The sequence below is a fragment of the Coffea arabica genome, chromosome 4e, assembly GCF_036785885.1.
Source record: "Coffea arabica cultivar ET-39 chromosome 4e, Coffea Arabica ET-39 HiFi, whole genome shotgun sequence".
NCBI classification, from domain to species: Eukaryota; Viridiplantae; Streptophyta; class Magnoliopsida; order Gentianales; family Rubiaceae; genus Coffea; species Coffea arabica.
In genome coordinates this window covers 47,429,785-47,446,647 of record NC_092317.1, presented here as the reverse complement: position 1 = coordinate 47,446,647, position 16,863 = coordinate 47,429,785, and the positions used below count along the sequence as shown (strand labels likewise).

At 35.6% G+C, this 16,863-nt stretch overlaps 2 protein-coding genes across 3 annotated transcripts; one reads left to right on the top strand and one right to left on the bottom strand.

The window, feature by feature from the left end:
- The first annotated feature begins 951 nt into the window (after positions 1–951).
- LOC113742986 (uncharacterized) lies at positions 952–4,407 on the top strand. Of its 2 annotated transcripts, XM_027271031.2 has the most exons (6): positions 952–1,321; positions 1,419–1,536; positions 2,282–2,630; positions 3,064–3,532; positions 3,606–3,661; positions 4,075–4,407. In XM_027271031.2, exons 1-6 carry the CDS (start codon positions 1,285–1,287, stop codon positions 4,114–4,116), a joined length of 1,071 nt encoding a protein of 356 aa, XP_027126832.1. In that variant the 5' UTR covers positions 952–1,284; the 3' UTR covers positions 4,117–4,407. The 2 variants fall into 2 exon arrangements, with proteins under 2 accessions (XP_027126832.1, XP_027126833.1); XM_027271032.2 differs by lacking the exon at positions 3,606–3,661 and having other exon boundaries at positions 1,056–1,321.
- Positions 4,408–6,670: 2,263 nt separating this feature from the next.
- Positions 6,671–15,935, bottom strand: LOC113742180 (ubiquitin-conjugating enzyme E2 2). Its single transcript, XM_027269932.2, has 6 exons — positions 15,718–15,935; positions 15,075–15,209; positions 14,899–14,924; positions 8,634–8,723; positions 8,465–8,553; positions 6,671–7,080 (listed from the first exon to the last, which is right to left on the bottom strand). Exons 2-6 carry the CDS (start codon positions 15,197–15,199, stop codon positions 6,952–6,954), a joined length of 459 nt encoding a protein of 152 aa, XP_027125733.1. The 5' UTR covers positions 15,200–15,209; positions 15,718–15,935; the 3' UTR covers positions 6,671–6,951.
- Between the last annotated feature and the right edge of the window lie 928 nt (positions 15,936–16,863).

Here is a 16,863-nt window from a genome sequence, read left to right as displayed (position 1 = left end):
AATAAGAATCAATAGAATTACTTCAACTACCTTATCGTATCTACCAAATCTACCCTTGTTTGTTAATTATTATGTTCAAAATTCTTATCTAATTAAATAATCTGATATTCCCTATTTAACGCCTTTCTACTTCTCTTTTCTCTATTTTTAATGACCTTCACATCTTCTCCATACTCCTCATATAATATATTTCATCTTTTATATTAATTTGATTTAACAATAAATATTGTCATTTTCATATCTAACAAATTTAATCTAATTAAATCATAGGTTCTATTTCTTTTTTGGATGAAAAGATACAAGGGCAAAATTGTTAAATTTAACTTATTAACCATTCAGTTATAAATGGTTAATAAACAGTATAAATAGGTTCAACATTAAAATTCAGACATTTATATATTTCTTTTTTAGTGCTTAAAATTCAGCAAATTAATTGTTTTAATATTCAAATTTCAGAATTCAGATTCAATTTTCTTAAACGGAACCTAAGTCTTATTGACGAATGTATGTTCTAATTAGTTGAATGACTATTTCGGTGAAAAACAAGCCAATTCGAGATTGCAACAAAAAACGTCTATATTTGTGTCCAACGGACTTTCTTAATAGAGGATCGGTTTAATTGGTCTACATATTTTGCTTGATTCTCTCTTTATACTGCCAAAATAATCTATTTTTCTACTTCCATTGCCTTTTTTTTTGGCCACAAACATATCCTCGATATTAGCTATTCATGCAAATTAAAATAATTTTTTACTTGTTTAAATTTCTATTATTTCTAAAAGCACACTCAATCCCAATATCCCAACATGCAAAAACCCTTTTTCCTTCTTTTCTTCATAAAAAACCATCACTAATTTCTCTTGTTTCTCCATTTTTTTGAAAGAAAAACATAATAAAGAAATTTTCAAATTTGAAATTCAAAATGATGAGCGTCTTACTTTACCCTACTTTACTACAACAACGAAGGATCCTACTAATTTTTGGGCCCCAAACCCTTAATAGCCGTTGTCTAATTTAAATTATTAAACCGTTTCCTCCTAAAACCATCCAGCCCCAAATCTTAGCTGTATATTTCTGCACCCAATTTTTCGATTTCGAGACTTCCCAATTTCCCGCCCATCTGTCACCCATTTGGCAACTGCCCGGAAGCATATTCTCTCCCCTTCATATAAATACCCATAATCCTTATACCCTCTTCGTCATTTCATTTCTCTCTGATTCTTTCCCCTTCTTAGATATCTTATTGTTAGAGAAAAACCCCATTTGTTTTTGCTGTCTTTTCCCATGGAAGACTCGGTCAAAGACCAAACCTCTGCTTCTGGTATCGTTTTTTGTTTAAAGTTTTGGTCTGTTTTCTGGAATTTGTGAATAATTGTTGGTTTTTGTTTCTGGGTTTTTATGGGTTTTGATTGTTTCAGGCAATGCAAAGAGATCAGCAAGCAGACTTCTCAGATATCCTCTTCGATCTGCTGCAAAGTCCAAGGAGGAGAAGCCCCCTCTGACTGATGCCTCTAATTCTTCTCTACCTAGAACCAGGTTTTAATTTATATCATCTGCATGTGTTTCTGAAGTTATTGAGTTTAATTGGTTCTGTTTCTGAAGATCATTAACTTGGCGATCGTATTTTCACGAAAAAAAATGCTTCCTTTTTTCTTTTCCTGTTCCCCTGAGTAGGGGTTTTACTAATTTGCCAAAAAAGGGTTCTTTTTTGACCAATGAATTAGGGTTTCTGTTGTTTAATCTGGATGATATGTGTTCTTGGAATTGGCTTGAAGAGAAATTTGTTTCTTGTTTTCCTTATATCTAATGTATGCTGTTAGGTATGTAATTTGATCCTATCTCAGTGCTCAATTTTGACTTTTGCTTTATGCATTTCAGTTTGATGATTAGTTAGGTTTTCGAGGCCTCTGCCCTGAGTCAGACGGATCACAATATTTGGTTATTATGCAACAGGCACATTTGTATTAACCGGGATATTAGTTCTTCAATTGCCTGGTTTGCTTTGTTGGTTCCCCCTTTTGAGTAATTGGTCCAGCATATGAAAGGCTTTATGTGTTGCTTAAGTGAACTGGAATTAAGAATTGATGGAAATGGTTTTTCCATTCTCCATATAATTGAATGCAAAATTAATTCAGGGATTACTATGATTTTATTTGCAATAACTCACAGCATTAGAATACTGTCGTCTATGTTTTTAAGCTCATTCTTAATAATTGCAAGCCTGAATATGGGTCTACTGAGAAGTATTAACTGAGGCTTTTCTGGATGCATGCATATTCAGGGGAAGGATTGCATCAAGTGTAAGTAAGAGTGTGGGTGTGCTTGATCTCTCTGGCAAGGAGAAATCTGCAAAGCCACCAAGACGGCTGTCCATTCCTGCAAAGTCAACTGCTAGTCCTGCTCCAAGATCTGTAGGAAATACAACTCCCATATCTGAGGCTAGGGCAAAGAGGTCCACTGGAAAAAGTGACACACCGCTTTCTGATGTTTCAAAATCGTCTCTTAGAAGAAAGTACAACAGTCTGACTCGAGCATCATATTGGTTGTCTCTGATTAAGCTCTCTGAATCTGCATCCAAGCAATCAGTCTCCCTTGGCTTCTTTAAACTTGCTTTAGAGATGGGATGTGAGGTAGGAAATAAATTATACAGTTATATGAGTGTGCACTTGTGCATGACAGAAAGGAGGATGCAAATTTCATTGGAAGCGACCCTTTTAGCGCCTACTCTCATATCCTTGAGTCATTTACCTAGTTATTTACTTGAAGGGAATTCTATACCTGTATAAAAAAGTATTTGGGGTTTACTTTTGGGTCAGCTACGAAATTGCAGATCCTAATCAATGATTTTTGCACTTTACTCTAAGGCTTACTGATATGTTTGTCCTGGCCTAGACTTGCTATTGCTCTAGTTTTACAATGTTCCAGCCTATTACTGGGACAAAATGGAATGTCTGATCTTAAGTCATCATATCTATGTTACCCTTGTGACACTGTCCGCTATGACATAAAATTACATCTGATTAGCGACACGTTCTTGCTTCTCATTTGTGCTTCTCTGTTCAGCCTCTTCAACTCTTGAGGGACGAATTGAAATCCTATATTCGGCGCCATAGCCTTGCTGAGTTTGGAGAGACTCTGAAGGAATTGTGTCAAGGCTACAATATTTCAGAGAGCTTAGAGCAGTTGCAGGTTTCTGAAACTTGTTCCCATGTGCCTGATGAGGAAACTCGGTCATCTGATGATGATGTACATAGCTCGTCATCTTCAGCAGACAGTCAGAAGCTGAAATTGGAGCCCTCGAATGCTGGCGTTGATAAAGCTCGTCAAGTTAAAGACCCAAACAAGGAGAAAACTCAAAAGAATGAGTCTGCTACTAAAGTCAGGAGATCAGCAAAGAAAGTGGTTCCAAATGCAAAGTCTGGTGTTGAAGCTGGAGCTGGTAGAACACACAAGAAAGTTCAAAAACCGAGAAAGCAAGAACCACATAATGATAAGCTGAAGAAGCAGGGAAAGAAATCGTCTAATGTAGAAGGTAATTGCTTCTAAACTAGAATGTACTCAATTGACTACTCAATGGGTCTATTTATTACTGTTCAATGCCACAGGTTCGCTCAATTCCCCACCAGAGGATAAAGCACTCCAAGAAAATAAAGAAAACGTGGTAAAATTTTAATCTATCTTTTTCTATACTAGCAAAAATGCAAATGTTTAGGTTAAATTTCATTAAAGCACTTTCGGTTTTTAAGTTTCTCCAAGAAAGCTTCCTGGTTATCCTGAAGGTCTCAAACCTTTCATACTGCTGACTGCTGTTTGGTGCTATCTCCTGTGATTTAGACTATTGTAAAGTCCCCTAAAATCTTCACCTCCCCTTCAGTTAGTACGCACCTTTAGGTTACTTCAGATTGGGTTTACTCATTAACAAGCAATGAGATATGAAGTGGGTTTAGGGATGTGCAAAGGATGAGTTGCTTTTTTATTAGTCTATTTTCTGCCCTCAGATTGCATTTTCAAGCTGATTCTTCTTTTCTGCTCTCAGTATGTGTAGTTGATGATGGTTAGTTTTTATTGCTGCAGGAGGCTGTGGAGACTGAAGAGATGAGTTTGTCTGAAGTTTAGTCAATGCCAAATGCAGCTGTCCAGTTTGGTTTGGTCTTCATTATTTTATCTGGGGCTTTTCCTTTTGTATAGATACATACTGCCGTGTTTTACAGGGTGAAAGTTAGCAGCAGCCAAGCATTGTGTGAAGTGTGAAGTTTAATATTGCTGTCATTTGTTTTGGTTTGTGATGCCTGGAACCTAAACTTCAACTGTCTAGCTTTTATACATGTACTAGTTTGGGATTATCCGTTTTGCATGTCAAATATCTCGTTTTTGTGACTCTTAATAGCATGATTTTTTGCAAGATTATTAAGGTGAGTGAAAATTTAGTCTTACCTTTTTACCTTTTTTTGGGTGCTGGCTTTCGAATTCTTGAAGTCTACCGAATACCGCTTCTACTACTAAAAAACATGCCCAAACCACAAAAATTAGAAAACAGAGTATTAACATCCTAAAAAATTAGAAAACAGAGTATCAAAATTGGAATGGTTGTGGAAACCTTGTTCATTATATCATTTGAATTTCAAGATATGCTAGTCATAATAATATCCTAAAAAATACCTGCCTCTTTGGCTCTTTGGTTGTTTATTAGGTGATATTTATTTGGTTATTAAGCTATATATTTGCAAAAAAAAATTTCAGTATTTCTCACTGAAATTGCCAACTTTTCTTCGGAAAAAAAAAAAAGAAGAAGAATTGAAGATTAGGCCTCTATTGCGATGCATAACAATGTGTGGTTAAGATCAGCTGTTAAAATGGAATTGTGCCAAAATATTCCAAAAATATTTTCATGGCTCAAGATTAGACTTAATCCTCTCTAACAAAGTGGGCTAACATAATGACATTTTACTGTGGTCTTTCAAGGGCAAAATTAGAAAGAAAAAAAGCAATGCATAAAACCCCCGCCCGGCCGGGGGGGGGGGGTGGACAAGCGATGCATAAAAATATACTAGTAAATAAAATTCGTTAATTGGCTACAACGGTATTTAGTAGTAACATTCTTTTTTCTCGTGTACAAATAATATCAACAATATTAATACCAAATCTACAGCTAACATTACACAGACATTTTTTTTCCCTCCGGATAGCCAGTTTTTTGCCAAAAAAAAAAAGAGTTTTGGTTGTATTATAAATATGTTTTTTAATCATCTTCTTATTTTTTGAACCATATTATATATTACATGCTTTTTAGGCTAAAAAAAATAAAATCAATCTTCAATACAAACAAGTGTTTAAAATATGCAATCTAGTTTATATGGAAACAGTAACTTCAGATTCTAGGTCAATGAGAAAATGAAACAGACACACACACATCCTTTGACATCCGGTAACTACATTGCACACTGAAATCATTTCTACAGTTGAAAATGGATGCCACAAAAGTAGGATTGTTAATGGAGTTGGGTCAGCTTGAACTCGGCTTGTTTGATCAAAAAAAGCTCGACGAGCCCGACTTTTTAGTGAGTCGGTCTGAAGTCTGAACTTGAACCTAAAAATTATATCCAAATTAAATATGAGCTGAACTTGAGCCTCATTAGGTTCAAACTCGATATAGGCTCGGCCCTTTAATTATCTATATATATGTATATATATAATATTTATATTTTGATATTATACATAATTATATATCCAAATATATTATTACTAAATACTAAATATATATAAATTACAAAACACAAAAATACATCTGAAAACTCTTCTATGAGTTTTCTTGAGAACCAATATTAGTAATGCATAACTGAATCTCTAACTTTTCTTATTATTTGAGTAAATTTTTGCATTGACATAATAGTGGTTGATTTCTTTTTGGTCTAGAAACACAAATCATCAAGCATATTTGAATTCCAATCACCAAGCATATTTGAATTCAAATCACAAGGTTATAAAAAAGTTCCAACTTTTAAAGATGTATTGGTTTATAACCGAATGTTTTATTACTATTTTTCATGCGTTTTGAACAAATTAAATATATATATTGTTGAAAATTTTTTAATTTATATACTTTTAAAAATTATTATTTGTTCATGTTTAGTTTTAATATTGTAATCTTGTAAATATTAAACTCGTTTTACAATTTAATAGTTATAATAATTATATTAAGAAAATTAAAGAATAATAAATAAACTTAGACTAAGCCCAAATAAGACTCACAACCCGAATATTATATGAATTGAATATGAACTTCACGTTTATTAACCCAAAACTCATTACCCAAATCCCTAAAATATTACAAATTAAATAAACTGAATTCGAACTTACAAAAGCCCAGCCCATTAAACCCAATTGACAGACTTATACTCAAGGTTGAAATCTCAGAATTTAGAGATCCCATCTCCAAATCCTCCTCCTCCCTCCCCGCTTCTTAAATCCCACATTTCCCTGCTAATCTTTTTTTAAGTGAACACTGCTCAGCAAATATAAACGAATACGCATTTTTTTTTCTAGAGTCATTTGTTGCCTGATAGTTGTAAAGCATTCTTAAGTCCTACTGGGATTACAAGCTTGCCAAATGTGAATCTTCTCACCAAAGCATCAAAAGCACATTTGATGACTAAACCAAAACACAAAGGCATATTGAATCATGTCACAAGACAACAATATTTATAGGAACAGAATGTCTATGTATCCCATGACAGCTTACAACAGAAAAATCCTATTTTACAGGAGCTAGATGATGAAATACAGCAAGTCATACCAAATAAATAGTCCTAACAAATATAGTAGGACCGGAGTATCGAGTTTTGATTCAAGAAAGCCAGCATAAAGGTCTTTAAATTGACAGATGAAACTTAAACAGGCCCACAACAACAGGATGAGATCATCCCTGGTACCAATGCAGGCCTCACAACAGTATCAGTCGGCAGTCCAGCTCTGTTCCACAATTTCCCTGACTCTGCGGTTGTATTCACGCTTATTCTCGCTAAACAGGCGTGCAGCTTCAGAATTTGCTGGAGAATTAGGATTTGGATCGCACAGTAGAGACTGCAAAAAGCAAAACCACTTATAACTGTATTCTAAAAAAGAGCCCATGATTAATAATATCTTGAGCCATTCCCAGACAAAGTATCAACTGCTAACTGCAACAGTGAGAAAGGTCCATGTGGTAGACAGAAAATGTCAAGTCAATGTGCTACCTCCCTTATTACAACTTACTCCAGTCACTAGCCCTGGCTTCGGCATCCCCCACCTTGCAGTTAAGGTAACGACTCCGGGCATGGGCCAAGAAATATTCAATGGTGATGGGAGGGTGGAGCATTTAAGGAAATTCATACTCCATAACAATTTTACGGCATGGAGAGATAATGTGCTTGACCAGATAAAGAATTAGTCATCCAAATATGTCAGAGCAAGTAGTGATAGGGGTTAGGGGCATCAGAAAGGGAAAGAAATTCATTAACCACGTGGCAATAACGCTGCCTGACTTATCTCGTCACATATGCAGAACTGGAGATGAAAAGGAAAGAGAAGAATGAAATTACGATAATAGATACACTTTGTTCAGCTTACTTTGATAGCCCTGATTATTCTATTGTATAATTCTGAAACCGAGTGAGGTCACTTTAGTTTCTAAGGATGCTCACCTCCGTGAAGACTCAATTTCAGAGGAGGAACCTTATCGAGTCAAGACGCCACTAAATTCATTTTTATTTCCTCTTCCATATATTGCCTAGGAACAAAGAACTAAGAGATCTAAGCAAACAAGGGCTCTTTCTATGCTTTCCTGTCAGTGTTAAAACCAAGCCCACCCTTCAAGTCGAAATAAAGACAAAAAATGGAATTGCTCCATCCTGTTCCCAGAGTAGTGAAATTTTCAACTCTAGCATCTTTTAAAGTTGCACGGTTTCCCTTGAACCAAAAGCAAGTCACCAACTACATTTTCTTAGCAACTCAGTTACCAAAGTCAAAGGTGCCTCCTTACCAAGAGGAATAGATATTAACTTATTGCCAATGAGATTCTTGTTATTTCTAGGAGTAGCATCTTGGGCTCAGTGCAAGTTGACTCAACAAGGCAGCATCATGTAAATAAGTATACCAAAATGAAGCAAACGAGAAGCAGATTAGTGAAGGTGGACCTCACACATACATGTTAAATATTTTATGCCTTAATTAGCAAACTTATTATTAAAATAGTCTGTTCAGTTGGCATTTAAAAATCAGACTAAATTACTGCTCCAACAGCCTATTATTGGCTAATCTGGAAGCAATCGATTTCTACGATTATTCAATTCTATGCAGAATTTGAAATGTCCATCCTGCGATAACATTGAGATGAAGAAAATACCCATAATAAGGTGGCTCATATAGACAACAAAAAAAGAACAGACTCATAACTAATATCATCTGCTACAATTCCAATGTGATTTACCTGGATTGAGGTTAGTATCGCTGCAACATCATATATTGGACTCCACTGATTTTGAAGAATATCAAGACATATACTTCCATCTGCATAAACTGCTCAAATAATAAATCCTGAATTAGAATAATGCCAAATTAGCCTTTAAATGAATATTCTATACAATAGTCATGCTTACTATTTGGATGAAACATCCGAGAAACAAATCGCACAGTTGGGGGCTTGTTTGGGTAATCTTCCGTGAACTGAAGTGTCAACTTGAACGTACCTGATGTGCCCAAAGGAAATGCGCATAAACATCCAGGAGCCATGGTCTTGCTCATAAACATAAAAAAGACACTTAAAGAACTGACAGTGCTTAGCACAAGGGAGGGAAACAAAAAGACATGGAACAAAGGCCACTTGATCAAAAAGAATTAATTTTCTGCATTAATTCACCACATAATAGCATCTAGAATTTCCCTTATCACATACCACCACCAGAATATCATAATTCATATTCACAATACTGAAGTTGTTCTGCTATTTTCACCCACTCCCAAATGAAAAAGTGGATGGTAAACACTCACTTTAGATTGAATCTTACGATTATTGTCTTTAAGGTCATCTTACATTCAACTGCCCCATTTTTTTCTTGTGTTAAAAATAATGAAGAGGAAAAAAAAAGAAAATTTTGATGGGCGGACCGCCTACTTTAAAGTTTTGGTGGGCCCCCTCCCACCCTTTCTTCTTCTCCCCTCCCTAACCACATTATGAAAATCCAACCTACAGATGATAGATGATGCACAGTAGAAGATCAGCAGGCAGGTACGTGACTCAAAACATGGGTTAAACTCCAATGGTGATGGCCATAAAAAGGCCTAGCTCAATTTCAGTACTTTAATGAAACTAGAGAGTTGTCAGCCGAGTTCCACTCAAGCATATTTATATTGAATGTCTCTAGCTCTAATGCAGGTGTTTATCTACCCTTACTATCTAAGTCATGTCATCTCGGCTTTCATGAGGGACCTATTACGATGGGCTTCTATCAACAAAAGTTGGGTCACTAACACAAGCAATCACTGATAGTACACTAACCTTGGCTGGTTTTTTTTTTTTTTTTTTTTAAGGGGGGTTATGAACTATGAATAGGCTCTTGAACATCACCCTACTTCCTTGCCTTGTAATGCATATTTGCTCAAATCATAGGAACCTGCTTTAGTTACACTTTTATGTGCTGATCAACTTATATACATACACTCCCCTTAGGGAAACAATTAGTGTACATATAAGCAAACTTGTAATTTAACAATCATTACTGCAGCACACAATATACTTTTTTAAGCCCTTTATGGGCTCTTTAGCCAGTACTAGACATACATTTGTGCTATAATTTTTTTCCCTCTTTTTCACATGACAATCCAGATTGCAAATATTTATGTTGCCTATGACATAGGATATAATTTCCTTGTATGCTATATACTCAGTTGAATGTCAAACTAGCTACAATTTTCTTATGATTTTGATTTCAGTCACGCCTTATGTTGAGGATGGCAGGGTTGCTAGACATCTTAGCCAGGTTTTATTGCAAAGATAGGTTTTATGGAAAAGTTGAACATCTTTTCTGTTGTTGTGAAACATTATGTTTGGAAGAAAAAAGATAGTTGTGGAAGGAGGAGAGAGAGACAAGTGGCTAGCTAGAAAGAGGGGACAGGGGGAGAAGAAGAAGGGATGCGAGAGGGGACAAAAACTTTAAAGCAGGCAGCCACATTTAAAACATGACTGCCACCAAAATTTTCTTTTCTTTTTTCTTTTATTTTAGCACAGCAACAAGAAAAGGTGGGCAGTCACATTTAGCAAATGTGACCATCCAGGTGATTAAATTTCCAAAATGCAACTGTCCCATCACCCGCTGACCTAAAAAGGCCTCCCTTTTCCAAACGTTGTTTTATTCTTTTTTGTAACAAACTAAATAGTTAGCCCCCATACCTCTCAGCCAGTGCTTCACCCAAATTCTATACAGCTTGCTCAACTCTTGCAAGCCAAATAGAAAAGTTTACCATCAAACTATTTAGATCAATATCTTTCTGAATTAGTACAACTGTTCCAATGGCTGCCGGAGGATATTTGAAACAAAAAGAAGACGGTTGCTGAGGCAGTGGATAACAGCAAAATGAGGCAACAGCAACAGTGTCAGCAGAGGGTGGGATCAGGCTTAACAAAAACGTGCTTTGGATCTTCCATCCCACTTTTATATCCCACTCACTATCCAACATTCTAATAAGCCACCACTTGTCCATTTACTAAAACTACGAAAATTTTATTTGTGCTCAAGCTCATTAACTTCCAGTCCTTAAACATACTAATGATAGAAGTTGGAAGAAAACAGTCTTCATTCCCTATCCCTCAACAACGATCAACCTCCTCTATCACTTTGAACAATTTTCCTAATAAAACGGTTATAGTTCAGCAACTACTTAAACTAATTGAACAGATGCTACCTAGATTGCACCTTCAGCAATTGTAATGCTTTGAATTCCTACCACAAAAGAAAGCAATCACAAGGGAAATCAAAGTCATGAAAAATGTGGAAGTTGGCAAAAGGAAAGCATAAATTTCTGAGACAAAACAAAATTTCTCCCTGACTCCAGGAGAAGAAATATCCACAACACTTCAAAATCCCGTTAACATTCTATTGAGGGCCTTTTGGAATTTAGGAACAAAATGGTTGCTTGCAAATGTTCACGTGAGAGGGAAGGTCTCCACCGAGGAATGGAAGTGCTCATGGTGATATACCATTAGGAACACTTTTCCAACTTCTTTTTTCTTTGAGTTAAATTTTCTAAATTTTATTAGATGTATATTTTCACTGTTATTAACATATGTGAGAGATTTGAAAGGTTTGAAGCGAGAATCCAAACAACGATTTTCTTATTTTTAGTGAATGGACAAGTGGCAGTATTTCACAACCTGGGACAGGAAGTGGGATAAGAAAATGGGACTGAATATTCCAAGCGAAATGAAATGGAACTCGGGAGATTGGGATAGGCTGGCAGGAAGAGGAGGGTAATAGAAGAAACGTGGATTAGAGGTATGCAACAAAGAGAGGTGGGCGAGAGAGATGGCTTGAGGGTGAAGACAAGGGCTAATTCCTTAGATTATACGTGAAAAAAAAAAAATTCGGTCGAATGTTGCTCTGACATTGAGTGTGTACTAAACGTGCAGGACAATTTTTTTAATAAAGCACTGACGCTACCGTGCTTAATCAGCATGGTAGCAGCTGTTGAGTCAAAAAAAAAACTGACTTGCTCTCTGTTCTGGAAAAGGCTGCACAGTCGTGCAGCCTTTGACCAGAATTTTTTAAAAAAAAAATTTTATTGGTACTATTGCTGCACAGGGGTGTTTTTATTTAAAAAAAAAAAAACCGATTAATTGGAGTAGCCCCATAACCTAACCAACTACAAGACAGGGCTATTAAGTAGAAATAGTGGACACGATTGGTACTATTCTTACTAAAGTAAAGATAAAAAAGGAAAACAATACTGTACAACACTTGGTCAAATGTTGCCTATCCACATGCAAGATACAACCTCCCCACTAATCTCTTCATGTTCCCTTAAAGCTTTTCATCGTCACTTTCTTCTTCATAGGAACCAGCAGCATCAGCCCTCAAGATTAAATCCAAGCAAGGTAATTCCCTTTGTAGGTTGATTTTCTTTGTGTATATCTTTCCCATTCTTCTTGAGATCTTTGGAGACATTTGTCATCATCATTTCAGGGTCTTCCTCGTCAACTTTCATTACTATTATGTATCTTGCAATTCATTGGCATCAGTATATTTTCCATTCAGGAAAGTAAAGGTTTAGGTTTATTCAGGAAAGCAAAGGCTTAGGTTTATTAGGTTTATTGCAATTGATTTTAGTTGTTGATTCTGAATTATCTGTCCCTAGTTTTTAGATCCAAAGAAAAATGGCTACTGACGGACTGAGCAGATCAATGGGGTGCGGGAGGAATTGGTGCCATGGACGAAGATGACACCTCCACTGCAACCAATGATGCTGGAAATAACAAGAAACCGGCCTCAGGATTCAACAAAGCCAAATCAATAGCCACTGCTGGCGCGCAAAAGCTGAAGAGTGGCACTTCAATGAGCTTTAAGTGGGTCAAGAACAAATGCCAAAAGAAAAACTCTTCCACATGACCGAAAACAAATTACCTCAAGCAAACACTTTTTTTAATAAAAACACCCCTGCCGTGCTGAGACAATTTTTTCTAAAAAAAAAAAATCTGGTCAACCAGAACAGAGAGCAAGTCAGGTTTTTTTTTCTTGACTTGACAGCTGCTACCATACTGATTAAGCACGGTAGCATCAGTGCTTTATTAAAAAAATTGTCCTAGTTTAATACATACTCATTGTCAGAGCAACATTTGACCGAGTTTTTTTTTTCACGTATAATCTAAGGAATTAGCCAAAGACGAGTACCGTTCTGATTTGTTTCCCTATTATTTCTATTCTTATTATATTTCTGATTTTTAGAAGTCGAATTGTGGAAGATCAACTTGAAAGTCAACTGTACGACTACCAACTTTTATACTTGGAAAAAGATTAAAAATAAAATATTTTCTTAATTTTGAATAATAATTGCATTCAGGTAAGCAACCTACATAATTCTCTGATGGATTGTTTATACGACAAACATTATCTCATTGTCACATTGCCTAAATATTCTAGGGAAAGTATAGCATTAAGTATGACTTAGTGTATCAGTTAAAAATCACACAAATTTTGACATCCATTTGACATCACTATGTGAAACATTTCACAATGTTATGTTTCATAGACAAATGACATGTCATGTCACAAGAATCACAGAAATCATGTCAATACAGTTATCCAAATGCTCCCGATATTGTGCCAAAAAACCCTTGGAAGAACCTTATTTTTCTTTTAAGCTCTATTCTCCTCCTACCTACTCTATCACATTGTTTTTTGGTTTCAGAGATCTCTTTTTTTTCCTCCGTTTTGCACTTAAATAATGAAATAATCCCCCGCAAATGAATAATCTGGACCAACTGTTAGCACTTTCCTGTCCATCTACTCTCACACATGTACTGATTTATATATAAAAACTGTCAAGTAGGCACTCTGCAGGAAAATTCCAACTTCTATAGATGCCAAGTGTACAAATGCAACCAATCAAATGCATGCAGCACCATGCATTTGGACACTTGTGTGGTAGAGTATGGAAGTCCGAATTGCAGACTTCCCACCTAAACTTCCCCAGGGTATTTCTGTGAACAAGAGATCATAGAAGTCATCCCATTGTCAACATGTCTTGGAAGAATCGATGAACCAGGATCATAATCAACATCTTACATAGTACGAAACCTTACAATTGATTTCCAAAAGACACTATAAGCCAAGTCAATCAACAAAGAGCTGAAGGCTTCTTGTGCATGTCATACTTTCTTTATCATGGAAAAATCTTCAAAAAAAAAAAATTAAACCTAAACATATCCCTCCTCTACATATAGATAAAGAGTAAAAAAATCACCCCAACACCAGAAATAAATAGTTTTTGTAGGGTACCACTTGCAATGCAAATAAGGCTATAAAAGCAATAGTATTGTCTATGATGAATTGTTTAGCAGTTCATAACTATAACATACATCTCCAATTTCCCTCTTTATGTACAAGAGCAAAGGTCAATTAAGTTAGATAAGGATCCATCAAGTTCATAGAGATGCACTGTAACCAAAATACTAGTCCTAAAGCCAAAGCAAACATATTTACATCCAATATATCTCCAAAGGAAAGAATGGACGTGCCAGATGTTCTAGCTTCAAAGTTAGGACACAAGATACTGAGAACAGGAGAAGAATGAACTTGTATCATTTCTATGCATTTTCCTTAAAATAAATGGCTTCCGACTTTAAACCAACAAAAGCAACAGGCGCACATCAGAAAAGTACATCTGTGGAGCAAACATAGTGGCTTCAGAGGCAGGATAACACTTGACTTTATACAGAAAAATTAGTTGAAGCAAAATTTCACTGTATCCTCGAGCTTTAGATCCTAGAAATTCAGATGCATCACATACATGTGAAACTCATAAATGAAGTCTGGACATTGACCAGAGTGAAAACTCAATTGAATGTATATGCTAAACATAAACATTGAATAGGTTAGCAAAGCTACACGATAACTGGTTGTTCAACAAACTAAAGGCAAGTGAAGCACAGTAGACTTGATTCCACCCTAAAAAGATTACACAGTTTCATAATTTAAAGTCATAGACAAGCTTTAGAAGCCACGGACCAAAACTTCACCCATTCAGGACATCAACTTCACAGTATGATAATTCAAAGTCATACAGAAAGCATTGAAAGCCATGGACCAACACATCACCCATCAATGTCATCGACTTAGCAAGAACAAACTTTGAGTGTTATGATCGACTTACCTCCATCCCAAGGTGTATCATCAGGACTGCAATCCACACCAGAAAAGAAACCAGAAAACGTTTTACCAACTAGTGAATGAAAAACCACGCAAACAAATAAAATTATCCATATATGCAAACGTAATTCACTCGCAATAACAGTATGTAGTTTCAAAACAACTCCGTCGAAAGCTCACCCGAATATCACAGCATTCCAGAGCATAATGTTATTGTCTTGAGGTGCACCACTGATGCCAGCGGGTGGGTCCTGCTGCAACCTCTTAAAATCTCTCATCAGCCTCTTCCTAGCTGGAGTCGACATTTCAAACCACCTACAAATCCCATAGTAAACCATCAAACTAAAACCAACTCAAAATTAATCAAATCAATAGCATAAGACCGTATACGTTAATCTACCCGATCAAAAGTTAAATCCTACTTATTCTCATAATTTCCTATCACCCCTTTATGGTTACAGCTAGAAGTTGAGCCTCTTGTCAATTGAACTAGACGATAAAGAACGAGCTTTTCCCCCAAATTCTCAAAAAACTGAAATTAGGGTTTTGCACAGAATTCCAAATTGGGTTGACAAGTAAATTTCAGCCTTTTAATTTGGGTTTCATCGTTGCAAAAACAGATAATCAGCACAACGAAATAAAGGGATTAAATCCCAAATAAGAAATGAAAGTTCAGGTCTTTCTATAGTTCCCAAGATCTAATTCCATATTCCAAACCCACTAATTTCTTGACTAATTTCTTAGAGAACAAAATCAAACTACCACGCATCAAACCCTTATCCAAATTAACAAAAATATGCATGCGTATGAAAAGGGAATTTACCTGAGAGAAGGGGCTGGGTTAGGGCTCTAGGGTTTAGCTGAATAGAGCCCTTGGAGGAGGAGGTAAAAAGCAGTGAAGTTTCTAAAGAGAAGAAGAAACGAGGGCTTGTTTTCGTTGATTAATAAGTACTATATATTAATTTTTACAACTGTTCTTGCGTGTGTGAATGATTGATTGATTATTGCAAAAAATTGAAAATGCAAATTGTAGGGAAAAGGAAAAAGAAAGAAAAAAAGAAAACAAGAAAGGAGGGGGAATTGTGGGGGATATGGAGAGGGCTGCGGCGTGGGGTGGATTTTAGTGACTGGTGAGCAGGGAGTCTACTTTTGGTGTCCTACTGGCACTCACTAGGAAACTTCGGCAAGTGTGAGAATCTGCCAATTGCCTAACTTCCATCTCACCATTCTTTATTTACAAATTTGGGTTTGTTTGGATATCCCAATTATTCCAAATAATATTTCGTTTGCATTATAGATATATTTTCCAACCTACCCTTTTATATTTCCAACCACCTTTTTATCTCACATACATCACATCACAAAAAGTGCTACAGTAATTATTCCAAATAATATTTCAAATAATACACTATCCAAACAAATTGATAATAATAATAATAATAATAATAATTTAATAATAACTGATAAAATTCTCTCACATTCCAAATGATTTTGATTTGGCTTAATTATAAGTTATATTTTCTGTAGGGAAAATCTGACGTACGGCTTAAGCGATAAAAATAAATTATCGATAGTTTACGTTCTTGATTTTAGAATTTTTGTATTTATATTTATCATGATTTTCAGTCCTTTTTTTTATATGTGAACTCTTTCTGTAATTAAGAGTCAATAGTATGTCACAACTCACACGTAATGTTAATGAAACCTACAAATTGCCCCAGCTAGGGCTACAAGCTCGAGAGCTGCTCGAGTCCAAATTCGATTTGAACTCGGTCAACATCAAATTCAAACTAACCAAGTCGAACTCGAATTAAAAAATACTAAACTCGTTAGTTCGCGAGTTAATTCGAACTCGAATATATATATATATATTTTTATTTTAATAGTAAAATTACATATATCCCTAATATTTTATTATTTGTTAAGAAAATTTATTATTTTATTCATTTTTAAAAAATAAAATAATTAT

Excerpts from the sequence above, each read along its gene's own strand:
- LOC113742986 (XM_027271031.2), top strand. The coding sequence starts at position 1,285 with ATGGAAGACTCGGTCAAAGACCAAACCTCTGCTTCTG. Across the intron at positions 2,631-3,063 it reads CTTTAGAGATGGGATGTGAG|CCTCTTCAACTCTTGAGGGA; the intron begins GTAGGAAATAAA and ends TTCTCTGTTCAG. Across the intron at positions 3,662-4,074 it reads AAGAAAATAAAGAAAACGTG|GAGGCTGTGGAGACTGAAGA; the intron begins GTAAAATTTTAA and ends TTATTGCTGCAG.
- LOC113742180 (XM_027269932.2), bottom strand. The coding sequence starts at position 15,199 with ATGTCGACTCCAGCTAGGAAGAGGCTGATGAGAGATTTTAAGAGGTTG. Across the intron at positions 14,925-15,074 it reads TGGAATGCTGTGATATTCGG|TCCTGATGATACACCTTGGG; the intron begins GTGAGCTTTCGA and ends TGTGGATTGCAG. Across the intron at positions 8,724-14,898 it reads TGATACACCTTGGGATGGAG|GTACGTTCAAGTTGACACTT; the intron begins GTAAGTCGATCA and ends TGGGCACATCAG.